General features: G+C 32.5%; 2 protein-coding genes across 4 annotated transcripts in view; one reads left to right on the plus strand and one right to left on the minus strand.

Annotated features, from left to right (window-relative positions):
• Window positions 1–26,303, minus strand: part of LOC145247296 (uncharacterized) — a 155,135-nt gene that overhangs the window by 73,425 nt on the left and 55,407 nt on the right. The window contains exon 1 of one of the 3 annotated variants that reach the window (XM_080108916.1): window positions 4,760–5,010. The exons of the other annotated variants lie outside the window; for them this stretch is intronic. Within the exon in view, the coding sequence (XP_079965042.1) occupies window positions 4,760–4,885 (126 nt within the window). The 5' untranslated portion in view covers window positions 4,886–5,010. Of the gene's footprint in view, window positions 1–4,759; window positions 5,011–26,303 lie in introns of those variants that run through there. 3 annotated transcript variants of the gene reach the window in all.
• The window catches only part of LOC145247297 (histone-lysine N-methyltransferase SETMAR-like), a 121,308-nt gene continuing 117,724 nt past the window's right edge, over window positions 22,720–26,303 (plus strand). Inside the window, exon 1 of the mRNA XM_080108919.1 lies at window positions 22,720–23,006. Within this exon, the coding sequence (XP_079965045.1) occupies window positions 22,960–23,006 (47 nt within the window). The 5' untranslated portion in view covers window positions 22,720–22,959. The remainder of the gene's footprint in view (window positions 23,007–26,303) is intronic.

Consider the following 26,303-nt stretch of genomic DNA (forward strand, 5'->3'; position numbering starts at 1 on the left):
TTGCTAGCCAGATTCCAATGATGACCAATGGTCATTGTCAGCGAGAAGTCAATGACAAATGGCTGTTGCGATGATGCAAATTCATTTGCAAAGGTTACCGAAATAGGTGGAGAGTACTAACAAAGTGCAAAAATGTGCTATCATTTAGATTCCAGGGAACCCCATCAGTTACTATCAGTGAGTAATATGTGATGATGATCTGTGAAAGAACTCCTAGTGGGTAACAATAGCAAAAATAATAATAACTAGCAAAACCCGTGGAAATTCCACGGTAGTTGAAAATATCATCACATAAACAATCACTCGAATGTCCTCCAATAGACTAATCAGTGCAATATATGTTCCGATCAGCCCGTGAATTAAAAATAAATATTTTTCTAACCAAATATGGAGAACTGCATGAGATATATTATTACAAGACATAGAACTAGAGTAAGTAATCATTTTTTATAGAGATTATAATTTAATGAATGTGATTATAGAGATTATAATTTAATGAATGTGATTATAGAGATTATAATTTAATGAATGTGATTATAGAGATTATAATTTAATGAATGTGATTATAGAGATTATATTTTAATGAATGTGATTATAGAGATTATATTTTAATGAATGTGATTATAGAGATTATAATTTAATGAATGTGATTATAGAGATTATATTTTAATGAAAGTGATTATAGAGATTATAATTTAATGAATGTGATTATAATGTGATTATAGAGATTATATTTTAATGAATGTGATTATAGAGATTATAATTTAATGAATGTGATTATAGAGATTATAATTTAATGAAAGTGATTATAGAGATTATAATTTAATGAATGTGATTATAATGTGATTATAGAGATTATAATTTAATGAATGTGATTATAGAGATTATAATTTAATGAAAGTGATTATAGAGATTAGAATTTAATGAATGTGATTATAAAGATTATATTTTAATGAAAGTGATTATAGAGATTATAATTTAATGAAAGTGATTATAGAGATTATATTTTAATGAATGTGATTATAGAGATTATATTTTAATGAATGTGATTATAGAGATTATATTTTAATGAAAGTGATTATAGAGATTATATTTTAATGAATGCGATTATAGAGATTATATTTTAATGAATGTGATTATAGAGATTATATTTTAATGAATGTGATTATAGAGATTATATTTTAATGAATGTGATTATAGAGATTATAATTTAATGAATGTGATTATAGAGATTATAATTTAATGAATATGATTATAGAGATTATAATTTAATGAAAGTGATTATAGAGATTATAATTTAATGAATGTGATTATAGAGATTATATTTTAATGAATGTGATTATAGAGATTATAATTTAATGAATGTGATAATAGAGATTATAATTTAATGAAAGTGATTATAGAGATTAGAATTAAATGAATGTGATTATAAAGATTATATTTTAATGAAAGTGATTATAGAGATTATAATTTAATGAAAGTGATTATAGAGATTATATTTTAATGAATGTGATTATAGAGATTATATTTTAATGAATGTGATTATAGAGATTATAATTTAATGAATGTGATTATAGAGATTATAATTTAATGAATGTGATTATAGAGATTATATTTTAATGAATGTGATTATAGAGATTATATTTTAATGAAAGTGATTATAGAGATTATATTTTAATGAATGCGATTATAGAGATTATATTTTAATGAATGCGATTATAGAGATTATAATTTAATGAATGTGATTATAGAGATTATATTTTAATGAATGTGATTATAGAGATTATAATTTAATGAATGTGATTATAGAGATTATAATTTAATGAATGTGATTATAGAGATTATAATTTAATGAATGTGATTATAGAGATTATAATTTAATGAATGTGATTATAGAGATTATAATTTAATGAATGTGATTATAGAGATTATAATTTAATGAATGCGATTATAGAGATTATAATTTAATGAATGTGATTATAGAGATTATAATTTAATGAATGTGATTATAGAGATTATAATTTAATGAATGTGATTATAGAGATTATATTTTAATGAATGCGATTATAGAGATTATAATTTAATGAATGTGATTATAGAGATTATATTTTAATGAATGCGATTATAGAGATTATAATTTAATGAATGTGATTATAGAGATTATAATTTAATGAATGTGATTATAGAGATTATATTTTAATGAATGTGATTATAGAGATTATATTTTAATGAATGTGATTATAGAGATTATAATTTAATGAATATGATTATAGAGATTATAATTTAATGAAAGTGATTATAGAGATTATAATTTAATGAATGTGATTATAGAGATTATATTTTAATGAATGTGATTATAGAGATTATAATTTAATGAATGTGATAATAGAGATTATAATTTAATGAAAGTGATTATAGAGATTAGAATTAAATGAATGTGATTATAAAGATTATATTTTAATGAAAGTGATTATAGAGATTATAATTTAATGAAAGTGATTATAGAGATTATATTTTAATGAATGTGATTATAGAGATTATATTTTAATGAATGTGATTATAGAGATTATAATTTAATGAATGTGATTATAGAGATTATAATTTAATGAATGTGATTATAGAGATTATATTTTAATGAATGTGATTATAGAGATTATATTTTAATGAAAGTGATTATAGAGATTATATTTTAATGAATGCGATTATAGAGATTATATTTTAATGAATGCGATTATAGAGATTATAATTTAATGAATGTGATTATAGAGATTATATTTTAATGAATGTGATTATAGAGATTATAATTTAATGAATGTGATTATAGAGATTATAATTTAATGAATGTGATTATAGAGATTATAATTTAATGAATGTGATTATAGAGATTATAATTTAATGAAAGTGATTATAGAGATTATAATTTAATGAATGTGATTATAGAGATTATAATTTAATGAATGTGATTATAGAGATTATAATTTAATGAATGTGATTATAGAGATTATATTTTAATGAATGCGATTATAGAGATTATAATTTAATGAATGTGATTATAGAGATTATATTTTAATGAATGCGATTATAGAGATTATAATTTAATGAATGTGATTATAGAGATTATAATTTAATGAATGTGATTATAGAGATTATAATTTAATGAATGTGATTATAGAGATTATAATTTAATGAATGCGATTATAGAGATTATAATTTAATGAATGTGATTATAGAGATTATAATTTAATGAAAGTGATTATAGAGATTATATTTTAATGAATGTGATTATAGAGATTATATTTTAATGAATGTGATTATAGAGATTATAATTTAATGAATGTGATTATAGAGATTATATTTTAATGAATGTGATTATAAAGATTATATTTTAATGAAAGTGACTTGTAAATCGGGTAGTAATAAATGTCACAATCTTTTCTTTATAATCTGATAATTTAGCATGTAAGTAATAAGATTTGATCGACACATTTTACATTTTAACCTTTACAATTTTTTCATAATGGTAAGAAAATGAAATGAATCAGTAAGGAGTGCGATTGCTGGGATTTGGTTAAAGAAAAAAATAAAAGTGTAGGATGTTGGCAGATGATATTGTAACACTTTCAAAAATATTTTATAAGATAAATCTTCTTAATTCATTATGAAATTGAATGTTTGAATTTGTTAGATGAAATCGAGTGAGTTTTAGGTCGTAAATTGTTTCAGCCATTTCCGGGACTGACTCCTTATACCCCCTCCTGTTCCCTCCACTCGCTTCCACAATAATACGAGAAATAAGGTACTTGTACTGTTTAGGATATATTATTAAAAGCTAAAGAAAAATAAATAAAAATGTAGGATGTTGGCAGACGATATGGCAACACTGGATAAAATGAATATTTCATAACAAAAATATCCTTAATTCACATGAAATTGAATGCCTGGATTTATTAAATTAGTTTTCTTTGTTATTAGTATTGACCAACAAGAAGCTTTCACACAGGCCATCAAAGATCTCTCCTTGAAAACAGCTTTATTATTATTATTATTATTATTATTATTATTATTATTATTATTATTATTACTACTACTACTAAAGTGATTTTTAATCACATCCTTATTGATATTTTTGCAATGTTAGAATTTATTAGATGAGTTTCGATCGTGATTATTATTCAAATTGTTCTGTCTTTACTCTCATTTTGATTGTTATCTTTAAAATCGATATTGCTGGTCTAATTCGCAGAATTTGTATTCCACAGTATATGGGGGCAGTATTCAGAAAGGACGTCACTCTTTCAAAGAGTTATATCATCTTTGAATACTATAAAAAGTCTATTTGCAAAGATCTGGTACAGTGATGCATTGCCTCAATATATAGTGGGAAATGAAAAATAAATTCCTCTTTCATTTTATAAATTGTAAAGATGTCAAAATCGATAAAGCAGAGCACTGCCCAAATTGTCTATTACAAGAGGGCGGGAGTACCGGGTTATTCGAGAAACTTTCAGCGAAAATCATTGCTATCAGTAAGCGATGACTATAAACAGCCTGTGCGAGAACACTGAATAAGTCACAATATTAATATAATAAAGAGCAACGTGCTGGATTAATTACTGTTATTAAATCTCAAAGAAAAATCACTTAGAAGCAACAAAAAAAAAAGCTGGTGTGAAGAACTCGAATCATTCATAATATCTTTGAAAATACAGTTACGATTTTCTAAAGAAGAAAAGTAAAAATAAGCAAAAATGGCGCCTACCTGTCGCTGAGGTTGACAACCTCCAACCTGATTTGTGTAGGACAACAATTCCCATAAAACTGACATAAGTGTATGCAAGGCTGAGCAGTATTCGAAACCGGAAAGATGGTCCAAGTGCCACAACATCTTTTCTATTTTCTTATGCGTAAATATTAAAAAATGTTTCTTTTTTACAGATGTCCTTAAGATATTTCTTCCCGGGATCACGTTAATGTTTTTTTTTTTAAAGAAAAAGATTTACTTGTCTGAGAAGCAGCCTTACAACGCAATTGTTAGTGCAGATATGCAGATATACAAACGTGTATAAAGTACATAGCTGAATGCAAATATATATGTTGTATACACATATGGTGTGTATATATATATATATATATATATATATATATATATATATATATATATATGCACATAGATGTGTGTGTGGGGGGGTTGAAAAAACGTTTAAAGGGTGTTCAATGCGTGCATTTTATTGCCAATAGGTGGCGCGCTCGGTTCCGTTCGTATTTCTCGAAAAAAAAATGTATGAATTCGCTTCCTGGTGCTCGTGAATGCATTAAGCGAAATGGAACGGCGATATTTGAGCGGTAATGTTTTAACGGTTATTTGAACCTAAAACCATTTGGAATGACATGGACAGGCACACACACACACACACACACACACACACACACACACACACATATATATATATATATATATATATGTGTGTGTGTGTGTGTATGTGTGTGTGCCTGTCCATGTCATTCCAAATGGTTTTAGGTTCAAATAACCGTTAAAAATTATATATATATATACATATATATATATATATATATATGTATATTTATTTATATATATATACATATATATACGTGTGTACATATGTATAGAATTTGGAGATATATGCATATGTATGTTATATATATATATATATATATATATATATATATGTGTGTGTGTGTGTGTGTGTGTGTATGTATGCATGAAGTACTAGCGGGAGCGCCCAGCTTTGCCCGATCGTAAAATACGCTTAAATATGATATTTGAATTTGTATATATTATTGTTATAGAGTCGTGATTTTCAAAGCAAAAAAAAGTATATATATATTTGGGTGCCATCAGCTAGAATCGAAACCGTAACTATAGCATGTAAAGTTGATGACGTTAGCACTGTGCCAATGTAACACACTCACGAGCTGATTAAAAATTAAAAATTAAAACAATACTAAGACCAATGTACAAAATGTATAACGATTTTTTCAATTTTGACCAATTTTTGACTCCTTAAAACTATTTAAACTGGTTAAAGACCCATAAAAGAACGGCTCGTAAAAATACAAACATTTGAGGGCCCTAGCGTCGCTCTGCGACTTTTAATTTCGGCGGAGATAGAGTTTGAAACTATGGAGACAGGCCTTTTATCTATTAGATTTAAGCGCCAAAAGACGTTTAAAATAATAATAAAAAAAATAATAAACGAGTATAAGGCGAGAGGGAAAAAGAAAGAAAGAAGGTTGTCAAAGTTCACCCAATAAATTTGCGGTTTTAACGATTTCTTTCTGCCGGTACAGAGGTTTTCGAATCGCAATAGAGACAGATTCCAAAATTTTTATACAATTTTTGGAATTCGCTCTAGGAAGTACTTACAAACGACTCTATTTTATAATGATTGGCACAATAAGTATTCTCAGCCAAATGCTAGCCAATAGCAGAATCTAAAGTTGAAGAGGAAGGAAGGAAGACTCACTGACTTACCCTACTCTGTCCAGTCTAAGATGTATCGTGCTGGTTAATAAGAGTTTGCAAATGCAAATACGCTCGCTCTACATAACTAGCACCACACTGGCATTTAAAATGACAAAAGACTATTTTGGGTGCACAACTATCTTTGCAAAAAGAAGGAAATGCAGGGGACTCACAGTTTTATTTTAAAACTAAAAAAAAAAAACAATTCAGCTAACTTGATTATGTAGTAGAGCTGACATCTATTCAGTGTAGTCGCCTTCAGCCTCAATAACCGCCTCGATATGGGTCCGGAACTTAACATATATCGTTTCCACAGGAGCACGGCGAATACTCGGCGGATGATGGTGATCAGGCTGGTGTTGGTGTTGTAGGAGGTCATGTTGGTGATGCTCTCGACAATGATCAAACGAAGTAGTCCAGCAGATTCAGATCGGGAGAGGAGGTGGCAGTGGGAGAAGGATACAAAATCGTAGCACTTCTCCTGAAGCCAAACCTCTTTTGACTTGTAGGCCGGCGTCAAGTTCTGCTGCCACACCCCAGGGTCTTGTAGGGGCCACTTGATTGCACTAGGGGATCACCACCCTCTTCAGCACATCCAGGTACACTTTGGTGCTGACTTTATAGCCGACTTCTAAGATATGAAGTGGCATCATATGACCCTCACTTGAAACCACACCAAAGACGATAACCGTAGCCAGAAACGTTATTTTCATCACCCTGAATACGTCCCTGTTATCCAGGTTTTTATTTTGAAGGTGCTGGCAATACCCCTGTTGTCATAATCTGGATCGGTAAAGAGCATAAGTTGTACAGAGACGCATATCCGATCTCGCTCGTTGAACATTGTGTCACTTTCAGACCTGGTAGGAAGCTCCTATCGCTCTTGGGATTTGTATACAACTGGTCAACTAGTAGATGCTTTGCGGAAAAAAACCCGGGTTTTATCAAATGGAAAGGGAATCATGTCTTATTTTCTAGGACGACAATTTTTATTGTTTCGCTCTGTGATATATACCAAACGCAAGCAATTAATAGAACTTGTAATATTCTATTTAGTAAATTTTGCACTAATATTCATTATCAATGATAATTTTAAATAAATATGGCAGTTTAAAGGCCCAAAGATTTTAGGGGATTTGAAATCCGCAGACTTTTTGTTAATAAAATCATTAATAAGGTCTTCTGGATAACCGTTATTGATGAATTCGAAAACCTTTGTGTCAGCAGAAAGAATCGTTAAAAAATGTCAAATTACTTTGGGGAATTTTGATCACTTCCCTTCTGTTTTTTTTTTTTTGTTTTTTTTCGAGAAGAGCTCTGGAGAGATTTCCTAAAGATTTATATATATATATATATATATATATATATATATATATATATATATATATATATTATGCAAGTGCTAAGTCTATTTCTCTTTAACAATTTTAGTTAAGGCCTGTTTTTTCATCCTTATATAAATGAATTCTCTTTTGTCATTATAAAACTTTTAGAAGTCGGATTATGTAGGTGCTAAGTCTGAGATGACGAATAAAACAAAAAAAAAACAGTTTTCCTATTTCGAAGTTTCGCAAAATAAACCATTTTTTTTTTTTTTAGTCCGTCAACTATTAACACAATATTAATATGGTCGACTTGTTTTACGAAAAAAAAAATGGAAAGCATACTCGGGAATTTAATTCCGCAATTATTGATAAAAAAAGAGACTATAAATCGTAATGAGGATTGATATGTTAAGAATGCGGTTCATTCAACTACTGAAATCATTTCTTTGCCATAACTAATATTTTAGATTTTACTTTTGTTTTAACATTTGAACGTAGGATCCGTATTGAGGTTACTGAAGGCATTGACCCACCCCTACCCACCCCTTTAAATTCTTTTAAGACTTTGTGCTTTTTCAGCAAAAACAAAACAAAATAATATGTCGCTCATGAAACTTGGTATTAACTTTTAATTTTATGCTGGCAATACGAACAATCTGAAATATCTTTTCTGCAACATTTAAGTTAAAAATAAACTTTTATCAGAGAAAGTCGCGTAGACGCGAGAAACACGATGTCGTCTCAATCTTATCAACAGAGGTAATGATGAAACGAAAATATCAGACACGTAGATTTCGGGTTAAAATTAATATATTTTTCCTTCCGGGAATTTAAACTGCATTCTTTATTTTTGCAGTTTTTTATTCAAAGCTTTTTTTTAGACTATATATATATATATATATATATATATATATATATATATATATATATATATATATATATATATATATGTATTACAACGAGGAAATCAAAAGAAAAGGAAAAAACACACTGTTTCTATCCTGACGAAGTTGCTGTGACGTCGAAAATTTGATTTATAAACATATAAATGTTTTCTTCTCTTTCTGAAATATCTGCCTTATATTAGTTGGCTTTATTAATTTATATTTTCGATTAAAATTCAAACAACGCTTTTATCACAGAGAAAAAAAATCTTCATAATTCACTTCACGCGTGAAAACGTGGATCGCCTGACTTCGGCATTTAAGCCATCACCGTTGAAGATGACCACGCGGATCTTATTTTTTTTAGTGGCACAATGCCACGATGGACTAAAAACAAAAATAAAAACCGTTTCTATCCTGACGAAAGTGTTATGGCGTCGAAAGGTTTGATTTATAAACAAATGTATTTTTGTTTATTTTTGATAAATGTTCATTTTTAATAATTTTATTTTTAATAAATAAAATATTTAATATTTAATAAATATTTTCATTAAATTAAAATAAATATATAATATTTAATAAATATTTAATATCAATAAAATACGCATTTCATATTTAATAGATATTTTTAATATTTTAAAAATATTTTTAATATTTTTTAATATTTAATAAATATTTTTTATAATTTTGATTGGCTCCTTAAACTTACACACACACACACACACACACACACACACACACACACACACACACACACACACACACGTATATGTGTGTGTGTGTGTTGTAGGAGTTATAAGTGTAGTCGTACGATAAAATCTAGAGAATGGTCCTTAATACACAAATTAAGCTATATATATATATATATATATATATATATATATATATATATATATATATATATATATATATATCAGTTGGCAACCAGCGTTGCCCAGTCGTACAATACGTTTAAACATGATATTTTTATTTATGTAGATTGCGTATGTATTATTATAGAATCACTCCTCTATTGAGTATTATATATTTCTATGAATAATCTGCCTGGTGAACTAATTTAAAAATAAAAAATGACAAACCGAAAAAAATAATAATGATAATGTTGAATGTAACCTCCCCCCCCCCAAAAAAAAGAAGAATCTAGAATAAAAGTGTGAACAGATTACAGTGTAACGCAAGAAACTCAAGATATCAACCCCAAATTGTACAAAAACAAAGAGGCTTGATCGAAAACGTAATCTCCTCTTTGCTATATTTTATACTAGTGGGGAGACCCGACGTTGCCCGTGAATGAATGATGATCAACGAATATTTCACACTCCCATATTTTTATTCTTATCGAAATCGATGAAATAGCACATTGTTCAATCAAATCATTGGACTGCCTGATCCAATTGGGTATCTATCGCAATTTACTGGAAGGAAGCTTCACATACATTTCTGCAGTGACGTAGTTCGCAATATATTTTTGAGCCTACATTGCACTGTAAAGAACTTACTGTTGATTATATAAATTAGTTTTATATATAATTGCTTGCGTTAAAGTTTAAAATGCAAAAGTCAAGTATCATGTTTTAATTGTGCTTTAAGCAGACACATTCATTTCGTATGCGCCCTTATAATATCAAATAACCTACTGCTGATTTTATATGTCTGGCCTTACTGCTTGTGAGGTGATGACAGATTGAAATTAAGTTTAAAATGCGAAAGTTAAATACCATGGTTCAGTTGTGATTTAAACAGAAACATTCATTTCGAACACGCCCCTGTTATATCAAAGAGCCTACTTTTGATTTTATATGTCGAGACTTTCTGCTTGTGTGGTAATGAGACTTCTGAGGTGTAAGGTTGTGTAAGCTGTTCATTTTGGTCAAAATCGCTTGTTCCTTTTTTCGTCGGATTATTTCAATTATCGATTATCAATACTTATCGAGGATATTCCGACACAAAATCTATCTAAGAACACTGCCAGGTTAATAAAATATCTTTGTGTGAAATTCCATAAAAAGCAAACCTGCCATTTTCTGAGTCCATGGGAACCGAACTCACAGACACACAGACACAGTTCCTTATATATAATTGCTGAGATACATATCAGAACCAATCACAGCTTAATTCTCTTTTTGTTAAATTCTTGTTGTACGAAGTGCTTTCAAAAGGTTTCTAGACATTTTCGTATGGACACACAAGAGAGTAATCCCCTTTGAAGAAATCTCCTGCTGCAATGTACTCGTTGTACTGTTCCAGCAACTTCCAGAAGGCTTCTTCGAAATCCTCTTGCGTGAGCGTATCAATGACACTAGTCATAACCTCTTTCATCTTTAACAGCCTCTAGGGTTTTCTTGGAGCTTAGGGAATAACATAAAGTCCAAGGAGCAAGGTCCGAACTATAGGAAGGGTGAGGAACTGACTTGATGCCCATCTTGATAATGACAGCGTCTTCTCTTCTGATCTTTCCCGAGCACCATTAGGACAAACCCCGCGCCAATCCTCCGCATCTTCAGTTCCATCGCAAATAATTGTGTATACAGTTCACACACTGACATCAAAATATGCGCTTATTGTCTCCATAGACATACGACGGTCCTAATCCATGAAATTCTTTATTTGACCAATCAACTCTGGTGTTCTGACTTCCTTACTCCTCCCACATCTCTCATCATCCCTCACACCCCCTGCCTTCCTTGAATCTCTTATGCCACTCAAAAACTGATGCTCGATTCATGCAAGATGGTCCAAATGCAGTTTGAAGCATTCCATATGTTTTTGTAGCATTTCTTTACAAAGTTTAAAACAGAATAGTATTGCATGTCGTTTTTCTAAAGTGTCCTAACGTCCATATTGCATTTTTGAAATTCATCATTGTCTCTATAGACACACGACAGTCCTTATCTATGAAATTCTTTATTTGGCCAATCAACTCTGATGTTTTGACTTTCTTACTTCTCTCACACCGCTCATTATCCCTCACGGCACTTGCCTTCTTTTAATCCCTTATGCCATTCAAAAACTAATTAGCGATTCATGCAAGATGGTCCAAAAGCAGTCTGAAGCATTCCATATGTTTCCGTGCCATTTTCCAAGTTTTAAACAAAATTTTATTTTATATCATTCTTCTAATGTGTGCTCATGTCCAGATTGTATTTTTGAAAGTCACCGGCTGTGATAATCAGGCTTTAGTAGGATGTATTCCAATTGCTGCTGTAGCTGTTCATTTGAACTTGAAATCATAAAAATTGGTCAGTCATCTCATATGATGTTTAGCAATAACATACTGAATTTTTAGGAGTGTGCGACAATTTTAAATGCCCGTACAAAAACAAAAAGTCTCGAAAATTATTGAAGGCACCTCAATTTTGTCTACGAATCAGATTTCTTTGCGATGAGTAGCATGTTTTTCTTTCATTTTATTTTTAGATCTGATTGGCGCCACTTGTAATTAAGCGACGCGCCATTGTTGGCACACGCGTCATAGGTTGGCCACCTCTGCATGAAGTCACTCAAAGAAAGGCATGCATGTACTCGCAAGTCATATATAAAAAAAATATTTTAAATTTTAAAGATTTAACAAAGTTATGTTAGTCAGCTTTGGTTCTATCTTCGATTTTTTTTTATAACGTCGCAGACATCAACTCGTTTCAGATGAAGAAACCAAAAAACAACAAAAATAAATAAATAAAACGGATGCTTTTAAGAAATGGATGTTTTGGATTTCATGTTTTATCGCTAAGAACTTCTCACTCTCGACAGAAAAAAAAAATCTCATATCACTATTTTCTGTCTCCATTTGTCGATTTCTTCGAGAGGCTTACAATCTATTTCATATTTTATTTCAATAAATCGCTTCAAAGTACAAATACTGAATAACAAAACAAAAAAAAAGCAAAAAAAAAAAACAAAACAAAACAAAACAAAAAAAAAACAAATAAGCGACGGTACTGTTTTGAGACATTAATTTGGCTCGGTGTTTTACTAAAAATTTACGACAAAAATTTATGCCCGATCAATGTACAACAGACTGGTTTGTCATTTAGAAACAACGTGTAAAGTTGCTTGAATCAGCAGGAGCCGAATCAGACAATTTAGTCGTGCCGGATTTTGCATAAGGGGGTTTAAAATTGTACGACTAAATAATGTACGATTATTTGCTTCTGCTGCTCTTTTGCTATTAAAGCAACTTCGACACGAAGGAACTACTGGGTTGATCAGCGCAAAATATTGTAAAAAATCTGTTGTGGTATTATTAAAATAAACAATAAAATGAATTTCCACATATCCACTCTTTGTTGATTAATTAACGCTGAAACACAACCGCAACGTTTTCTTGTACACCGAAAGGTGAGAAAAATGGCGATCACGCATATTAACTTACTCAAGCCATTGCATGAAAATAGTCGGTGTTAGTTAAGTTGACGATTTTTCTGTTTGTTTTATTTTAATATTGTCTTGAAATACAATAAATAAGAATAGTACGTTGCTTTTTTTTTTCAAAGAAATATGTTTATTTACATATTTTTTAAATATCTTCACTCATATTTATGAATTTCGTTATAGTCAGCAAGCGCCTTCCCTAATTTTCGGCGTGGTGCACCCGGAACCGGTGAAGAGGCACAGCAGTATCTTTGCTTTTTTGTTTTGCTATTCAGTATTTGTATATGGAAACGATTTATTGAAATCTACATAGCTATAAAAATAAAAATGTATGTTTATGAGCGTGTGTGGACATTTCTCAATCTATATACCCTGCAAACTTTTGATATACAGATTTGAAATTTGGTATATAGGGTATTCAGATATGTAGAAAATGTTTTAGTCCATCCGGAAAAAAAAGAGCTGTCATGCGGTAAAAATGGAAAAATTGGTAATTGGGCTCATTGGATTTTTAACGATTGTGCATGAGCGGATCGTTCGTATTATGTTAAGTATAAGTAGGTTCGAAAACATTTTATAAAAACGTGTCAAGTTGGCCTAATGGTTATCATACTTGACTCACTGTCTTTAGGTTTCGATCTCAGCTCGAGTTCTTTTTTCTTTTTTTTCATTCGCTTACAAGAAGTGAACTGTTTAGAAAAAAAAACATCTTTCTCGTATGAACATGTCTCAGTCACTGTCGGTTTTTTACTTCAGTTTTTTAAGAATTTTACGTTATGTTTAATACCGGGCAACGCCGGGTACATCTAGTAAAATACAAAAACAGGACATTATTGAAAAGTATACAATAAAAAATAACAATATCATACAGATAAAAATAACACAATTAGTTTTTATTTGCACTTTATTTGAACTGATTGTTATTTTTATTTGCATTAATTCTATTATTGAACGTGCAAATAAAGGCTAATTGTGTCATTTTTTAGTATAATTTTGATGTTTTTATTGTATACGTTTGAAAAATGTCCACTTCTTATGTTTATTGGGCACGTTAATCGGTTAGACACCAACAATATGAACTCGCACAGTTCTAAAAAAAACGTTGACAATTTAAATTTCGCAATGCCACACACCCACAAATATATATATATATATATATATATATATACATATATATATATATATATATATATATATATATATATATATATATATATATGTGTGTGCACTATTAATGCAAATGTAAAATCCCACGCAACGGCAAATCTAATTAAACTGAGAATTTCCAACCATGTAAGCTCCTATAATAATGAACATCCAAATAGCAATAGAGGAACCTCCCTAACAACTCTGATTAAAGACCTCCAATATAGGAATATTCCGTACTCGCTAAATGGGATTTATTGAAAAAATCCAATTCATATACTCCTAAATCAAAATCCTGCAATCTTTACACATCAGAAGCAATTGCAACAATAATATACCCTAAAGCCACAAACAACACTAAAAAATGAGCTTATTTCGTTATGCAAGCACAGGAAAAAATTCAAGAATAGTGAGCTCAAAACCACTTAAGTCACCATACCTGAACTAGTTTCGGCAATTTGCCTCTATTTGTATACACATGGATTTACACATGTATGAGTGTATATGTATGCATGCATGAGTGGGTGGATATTGTATGCTTTGTATCTGTGTTAATATATACGTATGTCTATATGTGTACATATGCATGTGCGTGCTTGAGTATGTATATGTTTGTACGTGTCTGCGTGTGTATGGCTGTACATATGTATGTGTATGTATATGTATATATGTGTGTATGTATATATATATATATATATATATATATATATATATGCACGAATTTGCTTCCATTTGCTGTATGTATGTATGGTATGTATGTGCGGGTGTGACTTGCATGTTTGCACACGATTATTGGGATGTTCGGTCGTGTATATGGACGCAGCTGTACTCCCGATATACACGCATGCACGTGCGCCTGGCCGTATATGTAGTTCCCTATGTATGCGTTTTTATATGTGTGCATGCGTGTATGTTTTATAGGTGTATATATGTAATTGTGTAATTGTGTACACATGTGCATTAATATAAGGATGCGTGTGTATTTGGGTGTGTATGTGTGTATGCATGGAATGGATCAGTGTGTGTGTAAGTGTATGCTATATATACGGATTGTATATATATATGCACATATATGTGCGTGTATGTGTATATATGCGTATTATGTGTGTCTGTGGGTGTATATGTGCTTATATCTGCGCTTATGTTTAGGTTTGACAGATGGATATACAGTTTATTATTATATAAATAGTTAAATTCAACCACGTTTGGACAATCTCACACCCAGCCACGAAGTTGCATCAAGCTCCCTATTATAAAAATAGTTAATTAACCACAGTATATAAAGCATTCACTCAAACATCGATTCCAACCCAACGAACAGCAAAGCCAACTCAACCATAGATCGCCTCCAAACAGAAATATATACATTTTAAATAAATTTAATTAAACCAGATCACACTAAGACAACAAGCGTAATGAATAAACTGCATCTCAGTTAATAGAGCTACTTTTAATTATACCCTCAAGATTAAAAGCACCCAACCTTAAACTCACTTAAATAATTAATCCTCCAAGCATTCCAAAACTTCAGACCATCACTTGTCCCCTTCTCCACCTCACCCACTCACCCATCCGCTCAGCAAAATAGCACACCCACCCCATCTCATACACAATCCCATTTAAAATCACAAGAATATAAATTTCCCATTTGATCTTAAAATTTATATGCCAACACTGAACACTAAAATACAACTCCTCACCCCCCCCCCCCGAAGAAATTCCATAAAGCACCTGCCTGCTCGCCCAATCTTAACCCCCCTCTTTACCCTCTCTTCCTCACCCCACCCTCCTCTTTCACTCATCTAAAAGGCTTCCCTCACCTACTATCAACAAGAAAGCTGACCAACGCTTTACCGGGATTCTCACCAGAAGCTAGCCGTCCAACACATCTTCTGAATATCATCTCCCGCTACCCATACCATTGATTTCGAGGTCCATTTCATACATAATTCAATGCTCAATTTCTATTACCCACGGGGATTAAATGAAAGAATGGACCGGAAGCGAAGTGGAAATAGCAATTGTAATGAAAGCAAAAAATTTTGCTTCATTCAGGAATAATTTCTCATTCGCAACCACGCGCAGGAAAAAAAAAACGAAGTGTCTTATCAGAACAGGTACTCCACATTGTTTCCTGTATCTCTATTATGGTCGAATACAAATAAATCAAGGAATTGATCCAATTTACACATACGAACGTGTCTGCACGCACGTATTACCACTATTGATCTTGATCTGAAAAAAAAAGGGCGAGTAATAGCGAAAAGGTCAGTGGTCAATTAATTTCGGGGCTTAACAATTCGGAACCTCTTGTATTTCTAATAATAGAAATCGTTTGCTTTCAAATGCCTAAGCTTAATCAAAGACGAAAGACAAGATGGATTTGCAAACACATGGACACACAGAATTTGATTGAATGAATATATTTGTATGTACGTGTGTGTGTGTGTAGGTGTGTGTGTAGGTGTGTGTATGTATGCATCTATCTATCTGGTTATCTATCTATTTCTCTCCCTCTCCCCCTTTCTCTCTCTCTTTATATATATACACACATACGTTTATATATATATATATATATATATATATATATATATATATATAAAGTTGGTGTAAAAATAATGTCTTTTTTGACGTTTAACTATATATATGAAAACGACATTATCTTTGCAACAACCTTATATATATATATATATATATATATATATATATATATATATATATATATATATATATAGTGATATACATATTAATATATATGTATTGATATGATATACAGGGTGTCCCAAAAGTCGCACATCATCTAGGTTTGGGCTCATGGACTTTAAGTGTCTGAGGGAGTGGCACTCGTCTGACAAGACGTTGTAATCATCATATATATATATATATATATATATATATATATATATATATATAGTCATCCTCATACAGTACTGTTTCGTTGTTTCACAACTCATTAGACTAGCACCTTTTCCTAGCCATTGATTGAACCTATAACCATCGCGTTGATAATTAACAGTTCCAACCATTGGATCATGGATCGGTGTTCATTTTGAGACGATTAATCGCAGTCAGAAACTTAAAAAAAAAAAAAGAAAGATTTTATGCCCAAAACGAGTCTTTTTATTGTTTTTATTTGGTTGCTTTGGTTCAAAATCTAATTTTCCATTTCTCATATTTATGATGAAATGATATTCATTGATTTTAAACTTCGGGTGAAACTAAAATCTATAGATTACTTTCGAGAAGTGCATTTTTATTTTGCGAAAATATATGTGCATGTTATATTAACATTTGCAGATATCTGACCCCCGCAAACACAAAATAACAACTCTATATGTATAACTTTAAAAAAGAATCGTGATCAGAATTGGTAGTTGTATTGGAATCGCTAACATACAGGGTGGTCCACTTAAAAATAACTCGATCACTCTAATCTTTCTCTGGTTAATGTTTTTTTTTTCAGATTAACCGGCCAACTTAAAAGTAGCCCAATCTCTCTCTTCTTTGTCTTAGTAATCAACTGACACCATAAGACGAAATTCAATTATTTTTCCAACACGATGGCGCTACATGCCACACGTCTCACAGATAACTGACACGAGTTCATGACATGTTTATGGAAGAGAGAACAATAAGCAAAGGGTTATGGCCACCACGTTCCCCGGACTTGTCATAATTTGATTTTTATCTTTGGAAGACTTTAAGAAAAAAAAAAGGTTATGCAAACAATCCTCACAACATAGACAAACTAAAGGAGAACGTTACCAACGCTATCAGTATCAATCATTTAAGGCCCTTAGTGCAGCTCTGCGACTTTTAGTTTCGGAGGAGAGAGTTTGAAAATATGGAGGCAGACAGACAGATTGATAGACAAGATAGACATATATATATATATATATATATAGACGTTTTTATATTAGATTTATCATCTTAGCATAGCACAAAATGAATAAAAGAATCGTTTTTTTTTTTTTTTTTTTTTTAGAATTAAAAATTAGACTTAAAGTTTTTTAGTTCCCACACAGATTCAAAGAGACGAAAAACAACTATTTTTTTCCGATTTTCGATTATTCTTCCAAAGTTAGAATTTCGTCTGAGAGAGCACCCTATGTCTGCGAAGTTCACTTTGTGTTATGGTTTCGTCTCGCCAAAAAGTAACCTGCTTCTGTGATGTCCATTATGTGTCACGTTGTCATCCGACCGAGTGACTTGTTTGCATGGCACGCTGCTGATTCCAGAGTCGCTCGAGAGAAACACCTATTCTTGCGATGCATATTGTTATAGTTGTACCTATTTACAATGCCTCCCTACGAGACAGGGTAAGACACCAGGGTCGTTTTTAACGTGGAGAAAAGGTACAAAAATAAATATTGTCTCAGTCGTGAAGGATTTCTCCTCCACTGAAAGAGAACGAGAAATGGAAGTGCCGCACATGAAGAACAGATACTACACTTTGATCTTGGCCAAAAGATGTATTGTTATAGTTGTAGTGATATCACTAGAAATATTTTTCTACGCACAGAGACTGCGACTCCTTGGCGTACAAACACACAAGACACAGCAGGACTCTGCACACTAAGGCCTGGCTTATATGTGTGTTTTTAATGTATCCGTTCATGTACGTTAACAAACAAGTAAACTTGGACAATAGACAACGCTTCCATTAATATTTACCGCATATATGCACATTATAATAGACTTCTTTTTTTTTTTTAAATACATCTGACTTTTTTATTTTCATTAGTTGTGACTATAACTTAAATTAAAATTATCTCATTTTCGAAAGCCACAATTCGCCCATACATGGAGTATAGTTGCCACATCTGGGTTGACGAATCTAATGCTAGTCTATAATACTTTTAGACAGAGTCCATAAAAAGAGTATCATATCTAACAGATCCCAGATTATCGCCCAAGCTCCAACGTCTGACCCATCGTCAAAACTTTGCTTCCCTATGTTTTCCAAGTACGTTAAAGGAATGTGCTCTGAACTCATAGCACCGTGTCTCCGCGATGTACATAATCCAGATTGATCCGAAAAGCGGCAAGATTGAACCCCCTTCCATTGTTGATATCCGTATATTCCGGAAAGCATTATTCTAATAATTTATTCGCTAGCACTGTAAGACGTTGGAATTCCCTCCCTGATTCTTGCTTCCCTAACTGTACTAACCTGCAGAGTTTTAAATGTAATGTAAACAGATATCTCACTATTCAACTTCCCACAACCTCGATTCCAAATGGTAATTCCTTATATTCCAAATGGTAATGTGCTTTGTTTCGAGTGGAAAAGAGAAGAAAAAAACGATTCTAAAAATAGAATATGCGTCACGGTCGTTATTTTAACCAAGTAAACAACACGCGCACGCGTCATCTCAAACCTTGCCGTGGTTCCTTGGCTAATTATCGACCAATTTCAATGACTAAAAATTAATGGTGCCTGCCTAAACGAGAATCAGAATATCGAATCAAAATAACGGGTCACTGCATAGGATCTTCAGATAATTAATTTTCGAAATGCAAAATAATCTGGTGTTATCATTTCTGAGCATCTCTGAGTACTCCCTCTTAACTCTGCTCAAAAGAGATCCTCCTCCCGTAAAATATTCACAATAAACACTCATCTAGCTACAACTATTACGAACATTTTTCTTACGCTCTGTATCTAAAATTAAACGAAAATTCCATGAACAAATTTCTGTCCTAAAAGTGCCCGCATGTGGAACACAACACCACGATGATGCTTCCCAGCTGACTATAACATGTTGGTTTTTAGATCCAATGTAAACAAGTTCTTGCTGAGCAACCCACTTAAATAATCAAATCCTACCCACTTTTCACCATTACTGATTATCACTGTGAGATCTCACCGGCCCTCCTGACACTTATTAACCCTTATACTAGAGTGGCCTTTGAGCTATGATAAACAGTGTCCCCATAGTAAAAACAGGTGAAGAAAACTGAGTGTTTGTGCTTTTATAGTACGCGCAAATTTTCCCGTTGTTCAAGAGTATTATTACTTATACTATATGACAACAGCATATTTTTTTAATTGTTTTGACTCTCCAGTATATATCCATTAATATCTTATAGGTTTTTATATAGACTGATGTGGTTCTCGTTTGATTGATTGTGTCTTACTGTGTCGGATATATACTTGAGAGTCAAAAGAATAAAAAGAATATTCCGTTGTCACAGCCTTAATTATAACATTTTTTTATTTATTGTTTTGCTTTAAAACCATGCAGTTTTATCGTACATTACTCTGCATCTAAAACCAAACGGAAGGTCCATGAATAATATATATTGAAAGATATAAATAACTTGAAGCATAAAAACGTTTTCCAAAATTACTGAATTTGAGATTAAAGCATCCGAAAAGGGCTGATATGCCGTAAAATAAAACCACCTTTACCATCTCCATTAGCCCAAGTCGTAGTTTGAGATTGGACAAGAATGTGTTGTCTTTTCACTTTGATGCTGAAACAACGACTGTTTAGAAAGCTTCAGAAAATGACAATAAAACGCAAATGCGTTTTGAACGGACAAGGTATTAGTCACTCCGCAAGTCCGGATTGACTAGAGTAAAAGAAAAAAGGATCAATATATAAACTATTGTAACTTATTGAACCTGGAAATTTTGATATAGGCCAATGTTAATTATAATTTTTGACATCAATGATTTTAATAGAACCGACCTAAAGAAAAAAATCGATTAAAGGCCAATAGCATAATCGATATCGATATTTTATTCGCATACTTTATTAGCATAATTCTGTCTAGTTTTTGTTTGTGAATTTCCCGCCAATAATTTCCCGCCAATCTGCCCCGCTTCCCCCCTTCTATTTCTTAGATCGTTTTAGAATGAATTTAGTTAATTTCCGGTGACTTCATGACTCATGTTTCCACTCAATTTGCATTCCAATCAATGCAACAAGAACATCATTATGCTGCTGATGATGAATATTAACTACCTCAATGACAGCATCATCATCATCATAACACGTAAAATTCAACCTTTTTTTCATGATACGGATGATGGCAACGTGATGATGTCTGAGCTACTCGGCTAAGCGGGCTCTGGTAAAAATCTAGGAGGAGTCGCCATCTATCTCTGTGTGTGGCAAGTAAAGTCGTGTAACGTGCTATGTTACTTCTGCATCATTCGTTTGCGTATTTTCGATCGAACCTTCCCTGACTTCGAATACAAACGCTGGGTCTTTTTCATCTATGTGTCAAGGGTAAAAACCTGTCATTCTTGAGGTTAGCGGATAACTGTGACCAACTAAAAACAGACGCTCCCGAGGTTTCGATAAGCTCTATGCAGAATTCAAACTCCTTTACAACATAAAAATAACAGCATCACCATCATCATCATCATCATCATCATCATCATCATCGTTATTATTATCGTCATCATCATGATTATCATAATCGTCATCATCGTTATCGTAATGATCATGATAATCATTATCTTCATTATTATCGTCATCATCGTCGTCATCTTCATCATTATCATCATCATCATCATAATTGTCATCATCATCACTGTTGTCATTATCATCATTGCCGTCATCATTTTCATCATTATTATCACTGCCATCGTCATTATCGTCAGCATCATTATTATTATGATCATCGTAATCATCATGATTATAAGCATTATTATCGTCTTAATTATCGTCATGGTGATTATCGTCATTATCATAATTATTGTTATCATTATCATAATCATCATTATTATCGTCGCGATGATCATCATATCATCATTATCACCATCACTATCATCGTCGTCATCATTATGATGATGATCACCATCATTATCGTCATCGTTATTATCGTTATTATCGTTTTCATCGTCATCATCGTTATAATCATTATTATTATTATTATTATTATTATTATTATTATTATTATTATTATTATTATCGTCATCACCATCATTGTTACACGATCAAATATATAAATATTGTGTAGGACAAATAAAGTCGTACAAGGTGCAATCTTACTTCTCCGTCATTATATATTCTCAGTCAAACCTTCCCCGACTTCGTATGTAACCTCTGATCCTTCTGTGCTGTCTCGTGAGTAAAACCTGCAATCTTACGATTAACGAATAGCTGCGATTTACAAGGAGTGATTTCAGACAGACTAAAAAAATTTGTTAACTTTAGGCAAGTAGTCAAACTCATTATCATTATCATCATCATTATCGTCATCATAATTGTTACATGATAAGGGCTGTCCCCTTTTCATGTAAGTATAAAAATGGAGAATTTAGTTTAAAATGAAAATGAAATGGCATAGGCGAAATTCGAACCTCGTAATCTAGTTTAGAAATAGATTACGTGTGAGAATTTAAAAATGTAAAACAAAACATTTGTTTAGAAATAGATAAATATTTCAAGAAAAGAATGTAAGCTGTCAAGTTTATTATGAAATTTGAAATTGAAAGAATGCAGCTTATAAGATAATGTTTTTAACATATTGGATAAATAGGTTACTGAGAAATAGGAAAAGTTTTGGGACACGTATGTCTAGGGCGTGGAAGAATGCACATGTTTTAACATGTGTATGACGTCACGGAAAATAGAAAGTTCTAGGAATAGAAAAAAACTTTAGTTAGAAGACAGTCAGTGAGAAAACTCAGAGAGAGTCAGACGTCAGGAGCGAGACGTCACTTAAAGGAAAAATGTGAAACTTTGAATTCATGATGATGGAATCACGGCCGTGTGAAGAATAAACCATTATGTTTTTTGTAAAGCTCGTCTTGTGTCTTATGATTCCTACAGAAAGGTAAAGTCCAATTGCATTACGTATTTGTGTTAATATATGTCTTTACATACACGTCTCAACATCATCATGGCTACACAATGTCCGAACTGTCTGAACACTATATCCCTTCACACTAAGAGTTTCTTCTTCTACACATCTAAGAAATGAACATTTAATAACATGAACAATCTCACTAAGTCTCTTACAACTTCTCTCTCTCTCTCTCTCTCTCTCTCTCTCTCTCTCTCTCTCTCTCTCTCTCTCTCTCTGAGTCTTACAACATCCCTCACTGTAATAAGACTCTTTCTAAGCATCTCACTCACTAAGACTCTCTTTCAATGAAACCCTATATGTAACATAATCACCACCGGTGCCGTCGTCGTCATCATCATCATCATCATCATCATCATCATCATCATCGCCATTATCAACATATATATATACTGGTATGCGTGCGCGCGTGTGTGTGTGTGTGTGTGTGTACTACCAGGATGACCCGACGTTGCCTGGTATTGAATGATGATCAACGAATGTTTCACACTCCTATTTTTTTCTACTGTCATCGAAATCGGATAAATCGCCCATTTTTTTAATTAAATCGATTCATTACTTTCTCTAATATGGAACCCATCACAGTGCACCGGGAGGAATCCTACGTGCTTTTCTAAGTTATTTAATTCACAATCTATGGCAGTTAAAATTGCACTGTAAAGAATCTACTGTATATTTATAAAATAGTTTTTGTATATGACTTGAATTTCAAATGCAAAAGTCAAGTATCATGTTTCAGTTGTGCTCTAAATAGAAATATTCATTTCGAACGTGCGCATGTCATACCAAAGAACCTATGTTACATGAAAAGGGACAGACCCCAGTAATTAAAAGAGAAAACTAGATAAGTTTTAAAATGATATTTGGGAAAGGTTAGAATTGAACTCACTAAGAAAAGTTAAAAAAGAAAACATTGAAATCATAGGATTATAGAACGATTATCATTGTTTTTGGAAATGACTAAATATTATTTATGTCAGAGTTAGATATAAAGAATGCAGTTCAGAAACAATGATGAAATAAATAGGTTATGAATGAAACAATTAATTTAGGAATTTCTTGGTTTGCCAAGAGCGTGTTTGGACATACATAGGTGAAATCCACGTGAATGAATTTCACGTGTCGAAGCATGCCTCTGATGTCATAAAGAAGGGAATTTCCAATATATTGAGATGAGTTAGAGACAGAGACAGAGACAGAGACGGAGAGCGATAGTGAGAGTCAAGGCAGAGTCGACGAGCGTCGAGTCGAGTTAGCTGAAACCCTCTTGAAGCGAAGAGAAGAAGATACTACAATGTAATCGTAAAAGCTTGAATTCCTGATTCATCAATCAATCAGCTGGTAGAATAAATGATCACCATTTATATTTGTAAACTGTTTGTCTTCGTCGTCGTCATTACGACAAAAAGGTAAATGTGTTTTGTCTATCATCTGTAATCGAACTTTGTATAACTCCCTACCAAGTATATACTCCGAGATCCATCCATCCATAGCCCTTGAGCCCCTGGAGGGGCATAGGTCATCTACAACTTTTCGAGATGTTTTTGTAGCGAGGAGTTCTTTTTACAAGGTGAGGGTGCTGACCCCATACCCAACCTTCCCAGAAGGTACATACAGCTCCTAGCCTTCCCAAATGGTCACCATTCTGGTACTGGCCAGGCTCAACGTTGCTTAAATTCGGTGATCTGGCGAGTACCGGTGTGTCAACGTGATTGTGCCGTACTTGATCCGCGATTATCAATAATAACTCTCCCCTCTATATGTGTTCAAAGAAATGTATAAATGTCTCTCCCAGCTCCGCATTAATAATATACAAAAATAGAATAATCGCCACCGTCGGCGCCGTTTACGCTGTTACACGAACGACGTCGTTGTCGTTGATGTATAACAGTGTCACATAAATGTCTCAGCCTCCGATATATACGTCCCCGTTATACTCTCTGATATGTTGTTACAATATGTACTCCGCTTCTGTTGGTTTTCTATGTCGGGCCTTCCGGCTTTCGTTATAATAAAACTTTTCAAATGCACTTGCGGTGTAAGGCTGTGCATGGTGTTAACTTTGGCCCAAATCGTCTGTTCCTTCTTTCATCGGATTATTTCGAATGTCAATTATCAATACTTGTCGAAGACATTCTGAAACAAGACTTATCTAAGAACACTGCCGGGCACATAAAGTGATACAATGCTAAACGAGCGAGATCGGAGATGCGCCACTGTACAACTCATGATCTCTACTGATCAAAGTCATGACAACAGAACCTTTACCAGCACCCTCAAAATGCATCGCTGGATTGCGACGAATAACAGAGACGTGACCAGCGTGATTAAAACAAAGTTTCCGGCCAAAGTGTGGTCTTTGGTGGGCTTTCAAGTGAGGGCCACATCATGCCACCTCACATCGTAGAATTCGGTTTGAAAGTAAACACCAAAGTGTATCTTGATGTGCCGAAGAGTGTGATGATCCCCTGGTGCAATCAGGTGGCCGCTTTCAGACTCTGTGTGTGGCAGCAGGACTCAGCACAAGCCCACAAGTCCAAAGGGACCCAGGCCTGGCTTCAGAAGGAGTGCTATGACTTTATACCCTTCCCTTACTGCCCTCGTCCTCCCCCGATCTAAAATCGCTTGACTACTTCTTTTGGTCATGCGTTGAGAACATTACCAACATGACCTCCCACAACACCAAACCCAATCTGATCGCCGCAATTCGCCGAGCATTCGCCAAACTCCCGTCGGCGCTTGTAGAAAAGGAATGCTCCCAGTTCCAGACCCATATCAGAGCAGTGAATTAGGCTGAAAGCGGTTACATTGAATAGATGTCAGCTGTACTACATAATCAAGTTACCTGAATTGAGTTTTTGAATAAAATTTTTTAAAATAAAGCGGTAATGCTGTTTTCTTTCCGCGGACAAATTTATCGTTCCACACTGTAGTATGTATGTATATATTATAATAAGAGGATAAAAAATTCATATATATATATATATATATATATATATATATATATATATATATCCATATACATGTGTGTGTCTGTTTCTCTGTGTGTATACAAAATATTTGAGATCCATATAAAAGCAAGAGTTAGTATTTAAGTATTATAAACCAAGTGCTTTTATAAATTGTAATATATATGCATCTATATATACATATACATATATATATATATATATACATATATATATACATGCATACATGCATATGCATATATACACGAACACATATATGTATATGTACGTATATATATACATACATACAGATGCACAC

The sequence above is a fragment of the Euprymna scolopes genome, chromosome 25 (genome assembly GCF_053919585.1).
Source record: "Euprymna scolopes isolate OS-2025 chromosome 25, ASM5391958v1, whole genome shotgun sequence".
Lineage (NCBI taxonomy): Eukaryota > Metazoa > Mollusca > Cephalopoda > Sepiida > Sepiolidae > Euprymna > Euprymna scolopes.